Source organism: Doryrhamphus excisus, linkage group LG10, assembly GCF_037039965.1.
Source record: "Doryrhamphus excisus strain RoL-2023G ecotype Guam linkage group LG10, RoL_Dexc_Guam_v1.1, whole genome shotgun sequence".
NCBI lineage: Eukaryota > Metazoa > Chordata > Actinopteri > Syngnathiformes > Syngnathidae > Doryrhamphus > Doryrhamphus excisus.
In genome coordinates, this window is record NC_136366.1 from 1,565,787 (window position 1) to 1,590,978 (window position 25,192).

Here is a 25,192-nt window from a genome sequence, read left to right on the forward strand (position 1 = left end):
ATAATGCTAATCGGGTAATAGTGTTTCCCGGAAAAGTGCCAGAAATTAGCATATTAGGTCGCCCAAGCTGCAATGTTAACATCAATGCTAGTGCTAATACAATTTTTATTTTATTTTTTTCATTTGTTTCTCATAACCCAACCCAGCCTAATTTTTCCAAAAATAAAACTTTTGTTCATATTAGTTAAAAAAAACTATTTTATATATATATTTTATATTTTAACTTTATTTTAACTTTATGCTGCGTAAATGATATTATTTTTTCACATAAAATTATGACATTACTCACATTTTCGTGTTAGAATTTGACTTTTTTTCTATTAATATTTTGACTTTATTCTCATAAAACTGTAGCTGTTTCTTTCATTTCATTTCAATTTTCTTCTAGTAATATATTATGCTTTTATTCCAGTAATATTTGGACCTTACTTCCTTAATGCAGGGGTTCTCAATGTTGAGTACAATAAATGTGTACACGTTGGCAGGGCTGCTCTAACATTGAAAAGTTGTTACACTGCTAATCGGGTTGCCAGAAATTAGCATAGTATATAGGTCGCCCAAGCTGCGATGTTAACATTGATGCTAGTGCTAACACAATTTTATTTTGTTTCTCATAATATTACAACTTAAACATTGTTCTCACAAAATTGCAACTGTTTTCTCATTTGAATATGACTTGTTTATTTTTTCCATTTTGTAAATTGTCATAACATTATGACTTTATTCCCACAATATTTTCCCCAACCAAATTTTTCCAAAAATAAAACTTTATTTTGTTCATATTGCAAGTTTTAAAAAACATATTTTTTAACATTTTAACTTCATGCTACTTAAATGTAAATTAAAATTAAAATATAAAATTAAAACATTTATTTTTCCACATAAAATTATGACATTACTCACATTTTTGTGTTAGAATATGATTTTTTTCTATTAATATTTTGACTTTATTTTCATAAAACTGCTGCTGTTTCTTTCATTTCATTTTCATTTTCTTCTCGTAACAAATTATGCTTTTATTCCAGTAATTTTTGGACCTTAATGAGGGGGTTCTCAATGTCGAGTACAATAAATGTGTACACGTTGGCAGGGCTGCTGTAACATTGAAAGTACTCCCTGCCTTTTGAGAAGCACTGCCTTAATATAACTTTTTCAACATAAATAACATAAATATTCCACTGATATTATAATGGCCTTAATGTTGGCTATTAGAGAAACACTGTTATGGTAATTTAACTATAGTATACGTAGTACATATTGTTGTTTTATTGAAGTATCAAGGCTCATTGACTTACTGGAATAAAGTATTGCCCACGTTCATGCGCACCAGTATACCGTACGCCTAACTAATAACTGATTTAGATTTGAATTTGTAGCTTGCTATTATTTGATAACTCTTCATTTGACATTGCTTGCTGACCTTGATGACCTTGTTGACCTTGTCCATTTGATGTGTTCATGTATGGGATGCTCTAAAGTGTTTCTCCAAGGCCGTGTGCTCGTATTTGACCAGCAAAAGCATGCCTTCTATTCCGGGTCGATTCCCTTTCCTTCGAGTATGCAAAAGTGTCGTTTTTGTCCTGTTAAAATGGAGGTGAAGACATGCAAGTCACGTGACTCCTTTCTTCCATACCATCCCACCGTGAAGGGTTTAGTGAAAAGCATCGTACTGTAGACTTTATGGAACTGCTTGTGTGTTCAAAACATGCTGCTTTTATGCTTTCATACAGGAATAAAACTCAGTCTTGAAGTTGTTTGAGTCGTTTAACTCCTTAATGCCAGATGAGTATACAAGCGTGAAACTTTTAACTCTTCTAAGGTCAAAAGCTTCTGAATTTTTATTTAAGATTTAAGACCGGACACTAGCTGGGTCCTCCAGGATGTCTACGGGAGTTCCTGTCTTGTCCAGCAGAGGGCGCCACTTTGGGTCTTGGATGTCCTTCAGGAGCGCATCCAGCTCAGCTTCCAATTTGCCAACAGTGTCCTCCACTTCCTGCAAAATACAGAGACTATGTTTGTGTACTTAGGAACTAAATAATACATTAATAAGCTCCAGTATGAATAATGGAGTCATCAGTCATGAATAATACAATCTTTTTACCGTATGAATAATAGACTTGCCCAAAGCATTTTGTAAGGGAAGGTCATATGACGTATAAGAATATTTTTATTTTAGCCCACTGGCACCAATTAGTGACCTAAGTATGGAAACTGGATTCTGAAGAAGAATAGAGACGCTTTATACGACATCTTAAACAACGGAATTGTTACTCCACCTTTTCCACCACATCCAGGCGACTGTGAAGACTCGCATGTTCCTGACATGCACTTGAAGAAACCGAACGAGGTGTCCGCTCGGATTCTGAAAGGTTAACAAAAAGTGGACATATGAGTGGATGGAAACAGTCGAGGCGTTTTTCCACCATGGAAACTTTACTCCAAACCGGTCAACCCTACAATGTCCCTGGAAGTTCCAAAGATTCCTACTTTATGGATTCCGAGGGACGGACTTGGTTGACGCATATCTCCAACATTGCCAGGAAGTCAGGAACTTGAGAACTTCAGCATTTGTCCCCCTTATCAAGAAGGGTGTGTACCACCAATTGGGGAACCACATCGTCAACATCCCTGGAAAAGTCTATTCCAGATTACTGGAGAGAAGCATGTGAAGGGAATGACTGGTTTTTCCTCTAAAAATAGAATAGTCTTAAAATCCAAGATTTCCGACCCTCACCTATGGTCATCGGTCATCTTGGGAAGGACAAGATCACAAGTGGCCAAAAAGAGTTTCCTCCCAAGGCTGTCTGGGATATCTCTGTTCCCTGAGAGGAACTGGGAATACCGCTGCTCCTCCACATGGAGCGGATTGCTGGCATCGGTCCACCATGGTTATGTGGTAGCTGAACCCAAAGGCAGAGGTCTGAATTTTCCAAAGATTCCTACTTTATGGATGCCGAGGGACTGACTTGATTGACGCGTATCTCCAACATTGCAAGGAAGTCGAGAACCTGAGAACCTCAGCATTTTGTTCCCCTTATCAAGAAAGGTGTGTCCCACCAATTGGGGAATCACATCCCTGGAAAAGTCTATTCCAGATTACTGGAGAGAAGACTGTGAAGGGAATGACTGAAGGTTTTTCCTCAAAAAATAGAATAGTCTTAAAATCCAAGATTTCCGACCCTCACCTATGGTCATCGGTCTTCATGGAGAGGACAAGGGCTGAACCCAAAGGCAGAGCTGTGAATTTTCCAAAGATTCCTACTTCATGGATGCCGAGGGACTGACTTGATTGACGCGTATCTCCAACATTGCAAGGAAGTCGGGAACCTGAGAACCTCAGCATTTTGTTCCCCTTATCAAGAAGGGTGTGTCCCACCAATTGGGGAATCACATCCTTGGAAAAGTCTATTCCAGATTACTGAAGAGAAGACTGTGAAGGGAATGACTGAAGGTTTTTCCTCAAAAAATAGAATAGTCTTAAAATCCAAGATTTCCGACCCTCAACTGTAGTCATCGGTCGTCATGGAGAGGACAAGGGCTGAACCCAAAGGCAGAGCTCTGAATTTTCCAAAGATTCCTACTTCATGGATGCCGAGGGACTGACTTGATTGACGCGTATCTCCAACATTGCAAGGAAGTCGGGAACCTGAGAACCTCAGCATTTTGTTCCCCTTATCAAGAAGGGTGTGTCCCACCAATTGGGGAATCACATCCTTGGAAAAGTCTATTCCAGATTACTGAAGAGAAGACTGTGAAGGGAATGACTGAAGGTTTTTCCTCAAAAAATAGAATAGTCTTAAAATCCAAGATTTCCGACCCTCAACTGTAGTCATCGGTCGTCATGGAGAGGACAAGGGCTGAACCCAAAGGCAGAGCTCTGAATTTTCCAAAGATTCCTACTTCATGGATGCCGAGGGACTGACTTGATTGACGCGTATCTCCAACATTGCAAGGAAGTCGAGAACCTGAGAACCTCAGCATTTTGTTCCCCTTATCAAGAAGGGTGTGTCCCACCAATTGGGGAACCACATCCCTGGAAAAGTCTATTCCAGATTGCTGGAGAGAAGACTGTGAAGGGAATGACTCAAGGTTTTTCCTCAAAAAATAGAATAGTCTTAAAATCCAAGATTTCCGACCCTCAACTGTAGTCATCGGTCGTCATGGAGAGGACAAGATCACAAGTGGCCAAAATGAGTTTCCTCTTAAGGCTATCTGGGATATCTCCATTCCGGATTGCTGGCATGTGTACAGTGATGCGGATGCTGCATCGGTCCACTATTGTGATGTGGGAATTGAACCCAAATTCAGAGCTCAGAATTGACCAGTCCATGAATATTTCTACCCTAACCTACGTATGGGCGAATTAGCTCGTAGCGGGAGCCTCCAAGCTACCCCAAGCCCCCCCAAACCACAACATCCGCATGTCTGCGGCTTCCCTGCACACATGGAATGAAAAGGCCAGACGGCGACATGCTGATATTCACCATCAACTTCTCACCAACTGAGTATTCCGAGCGAAAAGTAAAATGTACTTATGAGTACTCAGTCGTTGTACAATAGCTGTTCCATCCTCAGCCGGCTGGGTCTCCACTCAGGGAGGGTGCATTTATTCTTGTTTATGTTGCCTGTTGCTTGCATCACGGCAGGATGAAGATTTGTTTTTTTTTGCCGTCAGCGCTCTTCCGAGACCCAAACACAACACTTCCAGGCTAGCAGCCACGGGAAAAACAAACTGAGACGTGATGATCTAATTCTGTGGCTCCACCAGAGGACAAAGGTGAATGAGCGCGACTGTGGATGTAACATGGCTGCTAAGCTAGCATGTTTGTGTATGTGACGACCACCCAAACGTTCAACCCAAATTATTTCCCTCGGCAGGGAAAATGTTTGGACAACTCGTGTACATGTACAGTATAAAATAGTCATATATATAAAATCATCACAGTCATCTGCCGTTTGACGCCCCTGCACAAACTGAAGCTCCACTGTTTCATTGAAGAAAAATACATTGTTTTTGTATTTATTTGTTCTCAAAAGAGTAAATTTTTTTCTGACGGGAAAAACGTTTTCTTGACTGCAGAATCATTAGCTTAAGACAGTTGTCATTTAAATGTGTTTAATAAGGAATATTTCGATATTAGCCTTGGATTATGTCCCAAGTAAAGAATGTCCAGAACGCTCAATGAGAGATGGGGAGGTTTCCTGATCTTACCACAACCAGGGGACTCAAACTTGTGGCCCACGGGCATTTGAGTTGTATCTGAGTTGTATATTATCTAAGCTATAGCTGTATTATTATTATTATTACACCTAACATGAAAAACTATTTTTATCTTGCAGACCAACGTGACACATCGCTAATAGGAATATCGGATCGTTAGCGCTCCATTTCGCTATAAAGACTCAACAAGATGCTCGTTTGCATTTTTTCGTTTTTCTGGTGCACACGTCGTTTGCTGGAAGATACAGCCATCCCAAGGAAAGTGGACATTCTAAGTGTTGCTGTTGTTGTTGTTGTTATTGCGGAATCTAGCATAAGCATTTGTATCAATATCAAATACATTTTGGTAGTGTTTTCATTCATTCATTTTCTACTCTCTACTTTCTTATCCTCACGGTCGCCAGCCAATCACAGGGCACATATAGACAAACAACCATTCACACTCAATTTGGAGTCACCAATTAACCTAGCATGTTTTTGGAATGTGGGAGGAAACCGGAGTACCCGGAGAAAACCCACGCATGCACGGGGAGAACATGCAAAAAAAAAGATGGCTGAGGGTGGAATCGAACTTGTGTCTCTTAGCTGTGTGGCCTGCACGCTAACCACTCATCAGCACTGGTAAATCATCAAAATACAACCAGTTACTGCAACTATTACATGTTACAGCATGTACATATGTAGTATATCAGGAATATGAAGTAGCTCTAATACAAAGTAATACTTTATTATACATGGAAATGAAAAAGTAAAACGAGCAAATTCCAAGAAAGTGCAATTTGTAGTTCTTCATTCTTATTCTCGCTCTACTTTTCTCTTTGAATAAGACAAAGAAATAGAAGGATATTCTTTGAACGATGGCTTGAGATATGATTTCATTTCTTCTGGAGGATCCAATTTGGTCTCCAGAGATATATAATTAGTCGCTGCCTCGTTATCATGAACGATACCAATCTTGATAGATACTTATTCACTCTTTCAACTTCAGATACTTTTTGTACATGCATCATCGGTTTTAATTATGCAACACAACTTCTACGACATTTACAACTGGCTGTCAATCTGTCATCTGCAGCCAGCTAGTTTTCCCTGCATGGAGTACACGCATATCATAATGTACAGGTACATACTGTATGTACTTAAGTACTGTACCCCACCCGGCTTCTGTCTATGCTTGCAGACCTAAAACGTAATGGTAATGGTAATGGTTATGGTTATGGTAATGGTAATGGTAATGGTAATGGTAATGGTAATGGTAATGGTAATGGTAATGGTAATGGTAATGGTTTTATTTCATTTGAACATGCATCAGATTACAATTGAGTGCATCCCATAATCAGTTCCCAGTTCCACATGTCCAAAAGGAGTAGGAAGAAGCAAAGCTTATTAAATCCTACCCCTCCATCTGGTACTTTTACAATCAGTAAGTGTTACATTTGTTCACTTCCTGCTTTCCTAATATAGTTTTTTTTTTTTTTAATTTTTAATTATTTTTAAAATATGTTTTAATTATTTTTAAATTATTTTTAAATTAATGTTAAATTATTTTTAAATTATTTTCAAATTATTTTTAAATTATTTTGAAATTATTTTTAAATTATTATTTTTTTGTCATATTATTTTTATTTTCATTTTTGTCACATACCAAATGACTATACCCCTCCATCTGGTACTTTTACAATCAGTAACTGTTACATTTGTTCACTTCCTGCTTTCCACAATACAGTTTAAGGTTTTTTTTCGTGTTTTTTGTTTTTTTTAATAATGCACCATAGTTCCATAGTTTGATTCCACATACTGAAATGCTATGGCTTTTTAACGTAGTCCTAGCATAGAAGTGTTTCAAATGTACTTCTTCCCTGAGATCATATTTCTCCTCTCTTGTAGAGAAGTATTAGATGACATTTTTAGCTAATTGGTTATTTTTAGCCTTATGCATTATTTTAGCTGTTTGAAGATGAACTATATCAGCAAGTTGAAGTATTTGTGATTTTAGAAATAAGGAGTTAGTATGTTCTCTGTAGGCGGCATTATGAATTATCCTTACTGGCCTTTTTTGCAGTACATTTAGCGAGTGAAGATTGCTTTTATAGTTATTAACCCATATTTCCACACAATAAGTAAGATATGGTAGAACCAGAGAGCAATAAAGAGTGTGGAGTGAAATTTTGCTTTGTTAAATACTGAAATATTTCTGGCCACCTTATGTTGTATATTTGTAATATGAGGTTTCCAGCTCATATTTTCATCGATTGTGATACCCAGAAATGTATTTTTGTTCACCCTTTCAATGTCTACACCGTCTATTTGCCTTCTTCATTGTCCAGAAGATTTGTTTTGTTATGATTTATTCAGCTGACATTTCTTGCAGTATGTAGTCACCATTTTGCAACACGGAGTATTGTGAAGTATCATAAAACTACAACATCTGCTCGGAATGAAGACAGTAGAGGAAAGAAAGTTTTCTGCTAGCAGTAAATGAGATGAACTGTAACTAGAGCTGCCATGAATGTGGACCATATGTTCTGCTGTACACCCTCCGACACATGTACCCTAAATGATTGAGCCCCCCCCCCCCATCCGATGGCATCCCTTACCTGCCACAGTGTAGCCAATCAAGAGGATGAGCAGTCCGACAGCGGCGGTAGAAGGGCGGGTCATGGTATTCGGTGAAAAATCCTTCCTTTCTCCGACTTTGCTTTGCGAGCTGTCCCCCCCCCCGACGTGGTTGCGGCCAGAATTCCTAATGAAAACATGAAATGCGGAGCAGCAAGCTCAGATTCTGGGAAGGGGTGGGAGGTTCATACCGAGGAGGGGACTCCAATCTTGGTCTCCTTAGACCTGTTTGCTTTACTGCCGTACATGGAGTTCCCTCCAAAGTTTGTACTTTTCTGTCAGACTTTTTTTTAAAGCTCATCTCTGTACTTTTTTTTTACGGCCTTCTTATTATTTTTGGTAATGAGTTGTTTACATCTTCTATTGGCGCCATTGTACGTCTGATGGGAAGTTTTCTATGTAGAGTAGATAGTGATACCTTCACAATGTTTCTGTCGTCATGTTTTCCTTGGTCTACCCGTTCAGCGTCTGTTTTTCTGACTCGCAATGTGATCGTTGGTCAGGCGGCGGCTAATTAGTCCGATTTTTGTGGATATAAATCCAATATGTATGCAATGCAAATGCAGTATGAACGGTCAAGTCGCATACGTCCGACCTATACGTCATCCAGAGGCGTGTATTGCCGTGCTTCCAGAGACTGTTATTATATTATTATATTATTATATTATTATATTATTATATTATTATATTATTATATTATTATATTATTATATTATTATATTATTATATTATTATATTATTATATTATTATATTATTATATTATTATATTATTATATTACATGTAATTTCCAGATAAATTATTTTAAAAGTTTTTAGCAAAGCAGCAATTATTATATTATTATATTACTATAGAAAATTATAGAAAATTATAGAAAATTATAGAAATATATATATATATTATATTATATTATTATATTACTATTATTATATATAATTTCCAGTGAAATTATTTTAAACGTTTTTAGCAAAGCAGCTATTATCATATTATTATATTATTATATTATTATATTATTATATTATTATATTATTATATTATTATATTATTATATTATTATATTATTATATTATTATATTATTATGTTGTTATATAATTATATTATTATATGATTATATTATAATATTACAATATTATAATATTATTATATTATTATATTATTACATTATTACATTATTACATTATTACATTATTACATTATTACATTATTATATAACATTTCCGGAGAAATTATTTTTAAAGTTTTTACTGAAGCAGCTATTATTATATTATTAGATTACTATTATTATATTTAATTTCCAGAGTAATTATTTAAAAAAAATTTAGCCAAGCAGCTATTATTATATTATTATATTATTATTATATATAATTTCCAGATAAGTTATTTTAAAAGTTTTTAGCGAAGCAGCTATTATTATATTATTATATTCAGAAAGAGTCAAACTCAATGTTGAGTACACAAAACGTGTACATGTTGGCAGGTCTGCACAAAATGCAATTTCCATGGCTATAACGTCCCCATGTAGCTAACCATGACCAAGAGGCGCCATTTAATAAAGTTGACATTAAAATTTATTCATTTTTGTTCATTTTAGTCGGTAAAATCAAAAGAATGAAAAAGTCTGCTGCTGAGGGAAATCTGCGTGTGTCCAGCAGGAAGTCTGTGAAATGAAATCAATCGGGCAGCAAAGAATGCCCTCTGTGGTGGCATTGATTGGTTCCTTTTATTCCCTCCGAATTGACTTTTTTGCGTCTGACTCGCACCCACGCAGGAAGCACGGTTATCGTCCTGAAGCCAGACCGTCTTCCTGCCTCATGTTTTGTTCCCTCGTCTGGCCGGCTAAGCAGATCTACGGGTTAAGCGGCAGAAGCGAGAGAGATAGAGAGAGAGACATGTGAGACGGGTCGGGACAATGGTCTCCATCCGTGGACGTGACAGGCGTCCTGACCAATGACAGGTCAGGAAATGATGCTAACATCTATGCTACGTGTGCAAAGACCCTCGTATGAATCCAAAGTGAGAAGATGTTGGCACCCGGTCACACGGATGTGTCATGTGACAAACTGCTCCAGGCAAGGTCACCTTCTCTTTCTCCGCCTATTAATGTCCACTTTCTTGGCCCTGTAGGGTCTGTTCGGTGTCTTGTGTGTGTCACCATGGCACCATATCAAATATACCAACAAGTAAGGACAGACGGTGACAGTTCAAGGTTTGTGTTTGGGGTTGGATTAAGATAAGGATTACCAGTAGGTGTAGGTCGTACTAGGGGTCATGTTAAGTTTAATTTAGGGTTTAAGGTAGGACAACCTCCTCATGACAACTGTGAGTGGGTTCAATTCCTTTATGTGTACACGGAGCGCACTTATCAATAAATATGAAAGCTAAAAACAGGAAATAGGAGATTTGAGCTTTCATTTTATTGACATGGTTTTCCTACATGGCTGCACGGTGGTCGTGTGGTTAGCACACCAGCCACACAGGTAGAAGACCTGAGTTTGATTCCACCCTCGGCTATCTCTGTGTGGAGTTTGCATGTTCTCCCTCGGTTTTCTCCGGTTTTACTCCGGTTTCCTCCCACATTCCAAAAACATGCTAGGTTAATTAGCGACTCCAAATTGTCCATAGGTATGAATGTGAGTGTGAATGGTTGTTTGTCTATATGTGCCCTGTGATTGGCTGCCCACCAGTCCAGGGTGGACCCCGCCTCTCGCCCCAAAGACAACTCTGCTGCTCTTTTGATGTTGACATTCTCCTCAAATTTCAGAGCAACATTTGCAATAAATGTGACTAGATTTAATTCAGGGCTGCATGAGTGGTTACTGCGCAGGCCACACAGCAAAAAGACTAGGGTTCAATTCCATGCTCGGGCTCCACATTTCTGTGTGGGTTTTCCCCGGGTACTCCGGTTTCCTCCCACATTCCAAAAACATGCTAGGTTAATTAGCCACTCCAAATTGTCCATAGGTATGAATGTGAGTGTGAATGGTTGTTTGTCTATATGTGCCCTGGGATTGGCTGGCCACCAGTTCAGGGTGTACATCGCCTCTCGTCCGAAGACAGCTGGGATAGGCTCCAGCACCCCCCCCCCCACGACCCTCGTGAGGATAAGCGGTAGAAAATGAATGAATGAATGTTTTCCTACATGGTTGCACGGCGGTTGAGTGGTTATCGCGCAGGCCACACAGCTAGGAGACCTGAGTTACCGGTCCACCCGGTTTTCTCCGGGCACTCCGGTTTTCTCAGATTCCAAAAACATGCTAGGTTAATTGGCGACTCCAAATTGTCCATAGGTATGATTGTGAGTGTGAATGGTTGTTTGTCTAAATGTGCCCTGGGATTGGCTGGCGACCAATTCCCCGAAGACAGCTGGGATAGGCTCCAGCACAACCGCGACCCTCATGGGGATAAACGGTAGAAAATGAATGAATGAATATTGTTGATTCCATCTTTAGATTCACTATTTTAGTTTACAACAGGGTACCGATACCAATACCGATATCGATGAACTGAATTTTTTGATTCAGTTCCCCTTTAAGACCAAGCCTTCCTGGACTGTCATTGGCTAGCATTTCAGTCCTTGTTCCTTTCAAGACTAGTACAGAAAGGAAGTCCTGAATAAAAGAATGGCAGAATATTCCTGCAATCGAATATTTCCATAAGAAAAAAATTGGTTCTTTCCTACGATCGCAACTTAGCATTGTTACAGTTGGAAGAATCCAATCAACTTTTGTTAATTTCTCCACCCGAGTGTGTTGCCCCACCCTGGTTGTGCACATCGGCTCGTGTTGTCGATACCTTTGCTGAGACTTGGAAGCTTAACGGTTCTTAAGCAACATCCTGTTTCAGTGTTGTACAGACGCCAGCGCCGACGTTTCAAAGCGTGGATCCGAATAAATCACGGTGTACAGATGATCCTGAGCAGCTTTTACCTTCGTTATAGGCTTGGGAAGTAAACGTATAAGTATTACAGATGGTTCACCTTCTGCTTTCCCTTTCCACGTAGATCTTCATTTCTGATCCACGCCAGTTCACAATTGTCCCCCCTGTTGGGTTGAGTCTGTGGATCACTGCTCCTTAGATAAACCCTAAGTCTGCATCTATCCCCTTAGACCGTCTGATTTGCTCTACGTCACAAAAAGGGGAAGTAATCCTGGTCTGGGCCAGGAATAGAGTCCTGGGAGGGGCCAAGCCACCGGAGAGACGCTCCAGAGTCACCGTGCATGTGTCCCGGGATAATCCCTTCTTAAATAGCTTCTGAGCTAGGAAAGAGTCGGGGTTGGACTTGGTCTGTGGACATTAGACCGTGGGAGCAGCACTTTGGAGTATCCGACACCACAAAGATCTGAGGAGGAGTCACACTCAAATACTAAGAAGTTTGGATTCTAAGAGGAACCCGATTCCACCAGGATGAATTTTGCCGCCCAGTTATTTTACTCGAGCTACCTGAGCGAGCGATTGGAACGATTGTTTTCACCGAAGCCGGCGCTTAAAAACAGCGAGGAGAACGACCCCTTCTGGCAGAGGTGGGAAACCAGTAGTGACCCAGACCCATCAGAGCTCTCCTCTACCCAGACCAACCCAGTAGTGATACCCCATCTTTGGGACCAAAACCAATCCTCACTTCAAAACAAAGGAAAGACTCCCAGTGACTCCCAGGACCGAAGACTCCCAAGCTCATTGGCGTCTTCGGTCCCTCTTCCTGTTTCTCCTCCGCTTTTACAACCCCCTCGAAGAAACCCCCCTCATGGCAAAACAGGATCATCTTCTCTTCCAAATCCTGATTTGGCTCCTGTGGTTTTCACACCAAGAACGTCCAAACTTCCTTCTGAAAAGTTTCTTTCCCCTCAGATGTACACCCCGAAAACTCCTCTCCATCCATTCAAGTCACGAACAGCAACGTCCACCCCAAAACTCCCATCATCCTCAGTCCCCACTTCATGTAGGAACGAATTACTTCCTTCCCTCCATTCCTTGGTAGACATTCTCCTTCGTGCTGCCCTCTACTTTATTCTCCTTCTAGTCACCAGGTAATGCATCATGTTAACAATACATATTTGACATTTGAATATGTTTCTGTTTTTTGGTATAATTATAGAAAGGGGAATACTGTATATGACGTCTGGTATACTTCTCGGTTTTACTCACTATTGACACTAATAAGATATTGCCTGGTACAATTTGTAGTACCTGTCCCCAGGGTTTCAGGCATGCCCAGATGATACTACTGTATGTGGATGACATCAGCAGAAGATTTGGTTCCATTGGGAAGAGTCAATGTCTGGAGTCAGTTAGAAGATTTGGTTCCATTGGGAAGAGTCAATGTCTGGATTCAGTTAGAAGATTCGGTTACGTTGGGAAGAGTCAATGTCTGGAGTCAGTTAGAAGATTTGGTTACGTTGGGAAGAGTCAATGTCTGGAGTCAGTTGGAAGATTCGGTTACATTGGGAAGAGTCAATGTCTGGAGTCAGTTAGAAGATTCGGTTACGTTGGGAAGAGTCAATGTCTGGAGTCAGTTAGAAGATTCGGTTACGTCGGGAAGAGTCAATGTCTGGAGTCAGTTGGAAGATTCGGTTACGTCGGGAAGAGTCAATGTCTGGAGTCAGTTGGAAGATTCGGTTACATTGGGAAGAGTCAATGTCTGGAGTCAGTTAGAAGATTCGGTTACGTTGGGAAGAGTCAATGTCTGGAGTCAGAAGATTCGGTTACGTTGGGAAGAGTCAATGTCTGGAGTCAGTTAGAAGATTCGGTTACATTGGGAAGAGTCAATGTCTGGAGTCAGTTAGAAGATTCGGTTACATCGGGAAGAGTCAATGTCTGGAGTCAGTTAGAAGATTCGGTTACATCGGGAAGAGTCAATGTCTGGAGTCAGTTAGAAGATTCGGTTACGTTGGGAAGAGTCAATGTCTGGACTCAGTTAGAAGATTCGGTTACGTTGGGAAGAGTCAATATCTGGAGTCAGTTAGAAGATTCGGTTACATCGGGAAGAGTCAATGTCTGGAGTCAGTTGGAAGATTCGGTTACATTGGGAAGAGTCAATGTCTGGAGTCAGTTAGAAGATTCGGTTACATCGGGAAGAGTCAATATCTGGAGTCAGTTAGAAGATTTGGTTACATTGGGAAGAGTCAATGTCTGGAGTCAGTTAGAAGATTGTTTTTTGCAATTTCTGACAATAATCCCTCGACCACAAATCTGTGCGTATTATTTGCCTAAATTAATAATTTCAAGCTTAAAAATGGCTAAATGAACTAAACTACGAATATCGGGCAATCAGGAGACGCAATCAAAGACGTGATGATATGTCGTATTCTACACTGGTCATGAGGTGTCAATCATGTTTCTGTGACCCACAAAAGCCAGACTTAATAGCTGGGAACTTTTATGGCAGGTTTGAATTATCCCAAACTCAACTCTGAAGCCTCCACATCACTTCCTGTCCACCTCCCATTCAGCTCCCCCAGCATCAGAACACATTATAGCAAAACACATGAATCTTATTTATGTCTGAAATGCTATTTATTTAGTCTTACTATGTACTTCCTAGGTGGGGAAGTACATAATAATACAATAATAGTAAGAATGCTACCAATTATATTTAGAAGGTCATTTTCGATAACCTAACAATAAAAATATTTTGTTCATGAATAAGGAATCCTATATTGTGAAAATTCAAATTCTGGAACCAATTAACCGCGATAAACTCGGGATTATTTTAGCTTTACTTATGCTACCACTATTGGCTTACTATATAAGAATATGTTACTTCTAACCACACAGTGTTGTTTACGAGGATGCTGTGGAATAATGGAGTGCTATTCTCCCATAAGTAGGGCAGAGGGCGATAACGGAGCCGGATGACAAAGTGAAAGGTCGGAGTGTTGTGGTTCAAATAACAGCAGCTCTGAATAGCCTACAGCCTGCCAGTTTCCGAAGCCCGTTCCGCCTGCTGGATTCTAAATGTAATGTCACCAAAGCGACCTGGAAAGCCAAGACACACCCTTACTCAAAGATTCAAACCTTACTGTTAACCAAATGTGATCTTCTTTAGTGTCTAGGTGACGGGGTTAATCCCCAAAGAATGTAAGCCAATTATTATGTTTATTCTGTGTGACTAACGAAGCAGTGGCAAAAGCAGCCGCATGTCTAAGGTTTGCTACAAAAGCTTTTCTTTAAAGCTGGACCGTTTAAAGGAGCCTTCGATTATATTTGAACTCAATTTATCGAACTGCAATCAATCAAACTCTGCGGCTTTGGCCCCTTAATTGCCACTTTCACCGTATGTGGGAGAGAAAATATGTAATCCGTCAGAGTGGAAACCGGCTTGGCGTGAAAGGTGAATCAATTCATCTTAGACAGAAGAACGATTTTATGCCAAGAATGAGGCCATATTGGTTTCAAATTAGATGAGTTCAGAGTAACTTTTTTTCCCCTAAAACTGGCACTGATGATACTACTGTATATGCGTGACATCAGCAATTTCTGTTGGAAGATTTGGTTCCATTGGGAAGAGTCAATGTCTGGGGTCAGTTAGAAGATTCAGTTACTTTGGGAAGAGTCAATGTCTGGAGTCAGTTAAGAGATTCGGTTACATTGGGAAGAGTCAATGTCTGGAGTCAGTTAGAAGATTCGGTTCCATTGGGAAGAGTCAATGTCCGGAGTCAGTTAGAAGATTTGGTTCCATTGGGAAGAGTCAATGTCTGGAGTCAGTTAAAAGATTTGGTTCCATTGGGAAGAGTCAATGTCTGGTGTCAGTTAAAAGATTTGGTTCCATTGGGAAGAGTCAATGTCTGGAGTCAGTTAGAAGATTCGGTTCCATTGGGAAGAGTCAATGTCTGGAGTCAGTTAGAAGATTTGGTTCCATTGGGAAGAGTCAATGTCTGGAGTCAGTTAGAAGATTTGGTTCCATTGGGAAGAGTCAATGTCTGGAGTCAATTAGAAGATTCGGTTACATTGGGAAGAGTCAATGTCTGGAGTCAGTTAGGAGATTCGGTTACATTGGGAAAAGTCAATGTCTGGAGTCAGTTAGAAGATTTGGTTCCATTGGGAAGAGTCAATGTCTAGAGTCAGTTAGGAGATTTGGTTACATTGGGAAGAGTCAATGTCTGGAGTCAGAAGATTTGGTTTCATTGGGAAGAGTCAATGTCTGGAGTCAGTTAGAAGATTTGGTTCCATTGGGAAGAGTCAATGTCTGGAGTCAGTTAGAAGATTCGGTTACATTGGGAAGAGTCAATGTCTGGATTCAGTTAGAAGATTCGGTTACATTGGGAAGAGTCAATGCCTGGAGTCAGTTAGGAGATTTGGTTACATTGGGAAGAGTCAATGTCTGGATTCAGTTAGGAGATTCGGTTACATTGGGAAGAGTCAATGCCTGGAGTCAGTTAGGAGATTCGGTTACATTGGGAAGAGTCAATGTCTGGAGTCAGTTAGGAGATTCGGTTACATTGGGAAGAGTGCTTGACTGATTGATTAGGGTGCTTGACTGAAGGCGAATACAAATAACATTTGATATAAGGTCATTTGATGCTATGAGGATGATAGATTCTACCATGTAATGTCTTATCTCACCTAGAGAGGAGCTGCGTCTGGGTCCAGCAGAACCAGGTAACCCTTACAAAGTAGGTCTGGTCAGTAATGGGGCCGTGGGCCGCAGACCGACCCTTATTGAACCAGAGAGGCTGAAGGACTTTGGTGAGGAGGAACTCGTCAATGGAGACGTGAAGGTCCGCGACACCAAAGTGGCGGCAGAAGCACCCTTCGTCACGCTAAAGGACCCACCCAAAACCAGAAGAGTCAGTGAGTTCAGGATTGTCCCCAGACCGCCTGCTCAGTACCTGCGCTTTGAGGACATCAGCGCCGCTGCTTTCACGATCCAATCAGGGATACAGAAGACACCTTGCACGGTAAACCCACAACACGTGGCAGGAATATAGCGGGGCAGGTTTGGAACATCTGGATCATCTTCTTTGTGTTTCTCAGTACTCCCGGCTGTCCAAACAGTACGGTATGGAGATCTACCTGAAGAAGGAGCACCTGCACTACACAGGCTCGGTGAAGGAAAGAGGAGCGTTGTACCTGCTCTCGTCCCTAACACAAGTAAGACATCCATCCATCCATTCATCCATCCATCCATCCATTCATTCTTGGTTTAGCTGTTTAGCTAAAACAGCTAAACCAAGAGTGACCAGGATGGATAGGATCAGGAAGGCGTACACAGTTTTGTATACCTTTCCTTTCATTTTAGCTGTTTTAGCTAGAAGAGTTTCAGCTAAAATGAAATGAACCAGGAGTTCATTTCATTTTAGCTGAAACTCTTCTGATGTACTCCTTCCTGATCCTATCCATCCTGGTCACTCCTGGTTTTCATTTTAGCTGAAACTCTTCACGCTAAAACAGCTAAAATGAAAGGAAAGATATACAAAACTGTCTGATGTACTCCTCCCTGATCCTATCCATCCTGGTCACTCCCAATGAGAACCTCAGCATCCTCTTCTCTGCTACCTCCAGTTTTGCTTCCTGTCTTTTCCTCGGTGGCACCGTCTCTAGACCAAACAACATGGCTGGTCTCGCCACAGGTAGTAGAGATGAGGATGCTGAGGTTCTCATTGGGAGTGACCAGGATGGATAAGATCAGGAAGGAGTACATCAGACAGTTTTGTATACCTTTCCTTTCATTTTAGCTGAAACTCTTCTATCACAGCTAAAATGAAAGGAAATGTATACAAACATTGGGAGTGACCAGGATGGATAGGATCAGGAAGGAGTACATCAGAGGGACATTACAGGAGATAAAGTCCTTTAGGCCAAACTGAGATGGTTGGGACATGTCCAGAGGAGAGATAGTGAATACATTGGTAGAAGGATGCTGCGTTTGGAGCAGGTAGGGGGCGTAGAGGAAGACCAAAGAGGAGGTTTATGGATGTCGTGAGGAGGATGGAGGAGATTGATTTGCCGTGGCGACCCCAGAAGGGAAAACCGAAAGACAAAGAAGAAGAAGGACAGTCTTGGAAACATGTGTTTTTCCATATTTTTTCAACTTTCCATACTTTTCCAGACCCGAAAAACTTTTCAAAGAGTTGCTAAAGCGTCATCCTTGGGTGACTTGATGTATTTCCAGGAGCAGCAGAGAAAGGGTGTGATTGTTGCCACCGACTGTAACTTCTCTATGGCCGTGGCCCACCATGCTGTGGAGCTGAAGATCCCCGTGTTTGCCATCATGCCGTCATGTTGTTCCTCACCTCGTCTGCGGATCTACAGAGATTACGGGGCCATGGTCATCTCCTACGGCAGCACCGGTCACGATTCTCAGAACCACGCGCGCCATTTGGCCAAAGACAATGGATACCTTTACCTAGAAGAGTGAGTTCACGTTTTACTTGACTTTACTGTACATGTGGTAGCTTGGAGTATTATGTAAGTTTATTGGGTACCAATTAAGCCTTATATGGTTTATCATGTGGTTTTTCAACAGTTATTTTTTCACTGGGGTTTCTTGATGTCTTCATTAGCAATTGCTGTGTTTGCAGGAATTGATTGTGTGCTTTACGCTGCAATATTTACAACACCAGTAGAAACACATTTCATCATCATTTCACCATATATCAAAATTTATGAAAGGAGTCTGATCTGAAAGGCTATGAATGCTGCGATCAGCTTTTTTTTTTTTTAAATATGGCTTTAACCGTCCAATGAAGTCTAACATAATGTATTCTGTAATGCTGTAATGTTTTTTTTCTTCTTTATTTCGAACATGAAAAACATCCAAAGCACAACAAAGCAACCAAAATCAATACAAATAAAAATACCTATGTATATATAAACATATACAAATGTCTACTTTATTATGAGTGTAATGGTTGCTATACTATAGGGGTGTTATTTCATGCCTTGAGGTCTCTAATAAGGTTAAGAAAAACACATTTAGAAGGTCATAAACAGGTTTTCTATGCTCCGACTATGAAAGTATTATATTTATAAATCAGGAATCCGACTGTAGAACGCATTAGCGGCCATAAACGAGGTATTACTGTGTATTGATGGTTGCTGTGAAGAAGATAATTAAGTCCAAAGCCTTATTTAACAATCACAGTAAAATAAAGTGCAATCCTGGTTTGCAATTCGGGTGAGGAAAGTATTTGACCTGCTGTCTATTTGTTCACTTCCTGCATTTTAATCTAATTCGTTTTTTATTATTATTATTTTTTAAATTTTAAATTTTAAATTTTAAATTTTAAATTTTAAATTTTAAATTTTAAATTTTAAATTTTAAATTTTAAATTTTAAATTTTAAATTTTAAATTTTAAATTTTAAATTTTAAATTTTAAATTTTTATCCATTTGTTCACTTCCTGCCTTTTTAATTTAATTCAAGTTTTAAATTAAATTAAAATTAAATAAATAAAATTAAAAATTAAAAATTAAAAATTAAAAATTAAAAATTAAAAATTAAAAATTAAAAATTAAAAATTAAAAATTAAAAATTAAAAATTAAAAATTAAAAATTACAAATTACAAATTACAAATTACAAATTAAAATTTAAAATTTTATCCATTTGTTCACTTCCTGCCTTTTTAATCTAATTCAAGTTTTAAATTAAATTAAAATTAAATACATTAAATTAAAAATTAAAAATTTAAAATTAAATTTAAAATTTAAAATTTAAAATTTAAAATTTAAAATTTAAAATTTAAAATTTAAAATTTAAAATTTAAAATTTAAAATTTAAAATTAAAAATTAAAAATTAAAAATTAAAAATTAAAAATTCCAAATTTAAAATTTAAAATTTTAAAATTTAAAATTTTGTTTTGTCTTGTTCAGAGATGAAAGTGCCATCTACCTGGCAGGACTGGGCACGGTGGGCATGGAGATTTACGAGCAAGTGCCCAAACTTGATGCAGTGGTGGTGCCTGCAGCGGGACAGTATGGACTCCTGGCGGGCACGGCGGCGGCCATCAAGCATCTCAACACACACATTCTTGTCATAGTAAGTTGATAGTCGGAGGCTTTAGAGGCCAACTAGAACGTAAGAATGTATAAAGCTCGTTAAAATGTGGTCAATTGGCTCATTTGCAGCTTCGATTGTGCACCAACTAAATGAGGTTACATTTCCCATAAACCCTTGCTTCCTGTTGCAAGGACAAGTTACTCGCCTCCCACATTTCTCTGGTGTGGATCCAAAGATGTTTTTCATTCGGCTTGGTTTTCCGGAACAAGATAAATGTGCCGAAACTCTCACAGCCTTCCGCCTGTTTACATTAGACGGAAATGTTGGGGGGTTTTTTGGCTTTACCTTGCATTTCAATCACATGGGGAATGTTTGAAATTACAGGCATGCATACTTGTGTTTTCTGTGATGGAAGAATTAAAGACTTTGTGGAAAACATCTACAATTTTTTTCAAATATTTTGTGCTGTATGCATTCATGGTCCTAACAAATCAACCACATGATAATTAGTGTGTGGTTTTTCCTCAACAGGGAATAGAACCTGAAGGTTTCCCTTTGCTGCGGCAATCTCTGAAGATCGATGGTCCCATCAAAGACCTGCACAGCAACCCCAATAGCAAACTGTATGGAGGTAAACAGTCAAACGAATGGATGTCATATTAGATACGGAGCTAAGATCTATCAAAGCAAGCTTAAATAACTGGTTCTGTTTTTTGTTTTCGTCTTTGGTGCAACATACGTTGCTATTCTGCGTGTTGGCAGATCTTATGGAGCGCTCGCTCGGCATCAACACCTTCCACCTGGCAAAGAAGCTGGTAGATAAGGTCGTCTCTGTCAGGTAGACCACAGCGAACATATCATATGATACAGTATGTACTTTCCTCTAAACTCTACTGCTCTACTGGATGTTGAGATACATATCTGATTTTGGATCAACATTTGCAATAAAAAAGGTGTATTAGATTACATATTCAACCAAAATCAGGTTCCTAAAAGGTCGGTTCAAATCTCAAATGAAAACGCTATTCATAATGATATTTACAATTCTAACCGAAGATGTAACATTGACTAATAAGTCATTATAGACTTATTAGTCTTATTGTGTGTTTGAGTACAATTATTGCAATACAATACAATTACATTACAAGAATACAATTACAATTATTAATTATTGAAATTATTTGTGCAATTTACTGTTTACGCTGTGCATTGTTGTTCATATTTTATGTCATCTATTTATTCACCACATTATTATTATTAATATTATTAATATTTAATTAACAATATTAATAATATCAATGTTTTAATTATATATTATTAAAAATATTTTAATTATATAATATTATTATTTAATAATATATTAATAATCTATTTATCTATTCACCACATTATTATTATTAATATTACATTGTTCATATTTAATAGTAGTTATTTATTAATATATAAAATATTAATTAATATTAATATTATTAATATTTAATTAATAATATTAATATTACTAATAATATTTTAATTTTATCCATCCATCCACCCACCCACCCACCCATCCATCCATCCATCTATCCATCTATCTCATCACAGCGAGGAGGATTCTTTGGTGGCGATGTTGCGGTTTCAGGAGTTTGAGCGCTCCACGGTGGACACGGAGGGAGCGATGGGATTGGCTGCCATCCTGGCAGGACAGCTGCCAGAACTGAGAGGCAAAAGGTTGGTAAAAATATCTATATATATCTATGATATATATTTATAGCAGCGTGTGTGTAAGGCTCATTTGCATACAAACACAATCATGGTTTTGCAACATTGTATGCAGGTGACACACAATAGTTGGGCTGGAGGAGATACTTCCTGTCACGATGCGGGATCAATTATAAACAACACAACACAACAAAAATTTTATTAAAAAATATTTACATTTAATGAAAAAAAATAATAATAATTTTAAATAAAAAAAATTAAACTATTTTAGGAAAGCAGGAAGTGAACAAATGTAACAGTTACTAATTGTAAAAGTACCAGATGGAGGGGTAGGATTTAATAAGCTTTGCTTCTTCCTACTCCTTTTGGACATGTGGAACTGGGAACTGATTATGGGATGCACTCAATTGTAATCTGATGCATGTTCAAATGAAATAAAACCATTACCATTACCATTACCATTACCATTACCATTACCATTACCATTACCATTACCATTACCATTACCATTACCATTACCATTAAAGTGCTCCACAGGAAGTAGGAAGTGGAAAAGCAGGAGTGTAGCACGTGCAAGGGACATTTTAACGCATGTACCTGTGCACACACGTGTACACACACACACAGTTTAGTTGAAAATGTGAAAATTGGAAATAGTTCATAGTGTTATATTTGTAAATAAATAGTTGTTTAGGTCTAAAACAACCATTTTTCTGTGTTATTTATGTTATGTTATGTTATGTTATGTTATGTTATGCTATGCTATGCTATGCTATGCTATGCTATGCTATGCTATGCTATGCTATGCTATGCTATGCTATGCTATGCTATGCTATGCTATGCTATGCTATGCTATTCTATGCTATTCTATGCTATGTTATGCTATGCTGTTATGCTGTGCTATACTGTTATGTTATGTTATGTTATGCTATGCTATGCTATGCTATGCTATGCTATGCTATGCTATGCTATGTTATGTTATGTTATGCTATGCTATGCTATGCTATGCTATGCTATGCTATGCTATGCTATTCTGTGCTGTGCTGTGCTATGCTATGTTATACTGTTATGTTATGCTATGCTATGCTATGCTATGCTATGCTATGCTATGCTATGCTATGCTATGCTATGCTATGCTATGCTATGCTATTCTGTGCTGTGTTGTTATGTTATGTTATGTTATGTTATGTTATGTTATGTTATGTTATGTTATGTTATGCTATGCTATGCTATGCTATGCTATGCTATGCTATGCTATGCTATGCTATGCTATGCTATGCTATGCTGTTATGTTATATTATGTTATGTTATGTTGTTGCCCTGTGATTGGCTGGCGACCAGTCCAGGGTGTACCCCGCCTCTCGCCCGAAGACAGCTGGGATAGGCTCCAGCAACCCCCGCGACCCTCGTGAGGAAAAAGCGGTAGAAAATGAATGAATGAATGTTATGTTATGTTATGTTATGTTATGTTATGTTATGTTATGTTATGTTATGTTATGTTATGCTATGCTATGCTATGCTATGCTATGCTATGCTATGCTATGCTATGCTATGCTATGCTATGCTATGCTATGGCATAGTTATTCTGGCTAAATATGTATATGTGTCAAAGTGAAAGTTATGCTTGCAATGTATTTTTTCACAAAAAGCTGTTTTTCTCCTTTTGGTACTGGTATGTTGCTGAAACTTACCTATGTTCTACTGAGAATTACTACTTTTTTTCTGATGAAAGACAAGAGACTAGTCTTTCTTACGGTATTTTCTATATTCTATTTCTATTAAGATAAGTCAAAATCCTCTAAAATGTACGAGACGGGATGTTTTTGTTGGGTGACCCCGAGTTCCTTCAGTTCCATTGTGCTTTTCTTGACTTTATACACAACACATGAATAGAATGTCATCAGCTAAAATGTTTCTACTGTGTTTCTACTGTTTCTGGTAGAGTCGCGGTGGTGGTGAGCAGCGCTAACATGGAGCTGGATCTGGTGAGGCAGTGCGTGGACCGAGCTCTGGTGCTGGATGACCGCGTCAGCAAGTTCTCAGTGCAGCTGGGAGAATGGCCGGGAGACATGGCCAAGCTGCTGGACGTCTTGTCCAGAGAGGACGTCAGGTGAGGCGGCAGACGCGGGCGATGCGGACAATAATTGTAGGACGTTTTGTATCATTTCTACGCGGCTCTCATTCTGCCATCGCCATTCCCAGGTTGTTGGACGTCAGTCATCGGAGGCATAGTGACAAGTCAAACCTCTTCAATGCGAAGGTGATCGACTGCTTTTTCACCTCAAACTGATTAGTGGTGCTTCTTGACTGGAATATATTATATATATATATATTACATATGATATATTAATAATATATTATATTAATAATACATTATTTTATATATAATATATAACGTCATTGTGAGTAAAAAGCTACCCTAACACATTTACAAGAACACACACACGTAAGTCTTATTTATGTCTATAATAAATATATATTTTTGGAACTCTGCATTGAAATATAATGTGATAATGTGATAATATGCATATTAACCAACCAGACTGCTGCTGAGTGTTCATTTCTGGATGATTATGTCAACTTTATTGGATAATATGAGTGTAAAGGTGACTATAGGGGTGTTATTTCATGTCTAGAGGGCTCTAATAATGTTAAAAACTGTGTTTAGAAGGAGGGAAGTAAAGGTTTTATATACTTTAACTATGAAAATATTCAATTTACAAATAAGAAAAAATGGATACGAAAGTCAGTGTGCAAATGTGATATGTCAATTTCCAAGAAATAGGATCCCTTATTAATAAATGGAATATTTTTGAAGTTAGAGAAAACCCGTTTTCGACTTTCTAAATACATTTTTTTTTTTTTTACATTATTAGAGCCCTCTAAACATGAAATAGCACCCCTATAGTCATCTTTGCACCTGTATTACCCCAATATAGTAGACATAAGTGATGACAGACACATTATTGAGTGACTTGAAGCTTGTAACTAAATGTGTGTATGTGTGTGTGTGTGTGTGTGTGTGTGTGTGTGTGTGTGTGTGTGTGTGTCAGGTGGAGTGTGTGGTGGAAACCAGAGACAAGACCCAAAGCACCCAACTGAGGAAGACGCTGAGCGAACGCTACCCATCTCTATGTTGGCTGGAGCGATGATGTCATGGCCGCCAAGGAATCTAACATATTGTATATTTTCCATAGACTGAAGTCACATTCGCTCGACGGATGGAGAAAAGCAACACGATTGTAGAGAAACTATTCTTCATAATGTATCCATTGTTTATGCTGCTATTATTGTTTGCTACCACGGTGGACCAGTGAGGGTAGATAAAGGTCATGTAGTGCTGATGCTACAGAAGCATTGATGTACACACTGTACACACATATACAGTACATACACTACATGCGTGTACATGCCGGCTGGATTACACGAATAACCATAGGGAGATGGTTTTTGGTATGCCCTGCCTGTGTATATATATATATGTGTATATATATATATAAATGTATGTGTATATATGTATATATATATATGTATATATATATGGATATAAGTATATATATGTTTGTATCTATATATATATCTATATATATGTATGTATGTATATATATATGGATATATGTATATATGTATGTAAGTGCATATATGTATGTATACATATGTATATATATGGGATATATATATATATATCACATATATATATAATCCATCATTGTCCTTGTA

At 38.5% G+C, this 25,192-nt stretch overlaps 1 protein-coding gene and 1 long non-coding RNA gene across 2 annotated transcripts; one reads left to right on the forward strand and one right to left on the reverse strand.

The window, feature by feature from the left end:
* Positions 1-1,171: 1,171 nt before the first annotated feature.
* On the reverse strand, positions 1,172-8,108 carry LOC131107602 (uncharacterized). The gene is made up of 3 exons (XR_013629220.1): positions 7,819-8,108; positions 2,277-2,362; positions 1,172-1,993 (listed from the first exon to the last, which is right to left on the reverse strand). It is a non-coding gene; the product is annotated as an uncharacterized LOC131107602 (long non-coding RNA).
* A 3,965-nt stretch (positions 8,109-12,073) lies between these two features.
* Positions 12,074-24,703, forward strand: LOC131107580 (L-threonine ammonia-lyase). The gene is made up of 11 exons (XM_058057757.2): positions 12,074-12,357; positions 16,401-16,731; positions 16,808-16,924; positions 17,946-18,187; positions 19,648-19,813; positions 20,306-20,405; positions 20,537-20,612; positions 21,356-21,481; positions 23,415-23,582; positions 23,675-23,732; positions 24,526-24,703. The coding sequence occupies exons 1-11, from the start codon at positions 12,242-12,244 to the stop codon at positions 24,622-24,624; spliced, it is 1,599 nt and encodes a 532-aa protein (XP_057913740.2). The 5' UTR covers positions 12,074-12,241; the 3' UTR covers positions 24,625-24,703.
* The last annotated feature ends 489 nt before the right edge of the window (positions 24,704-25,192 follow it).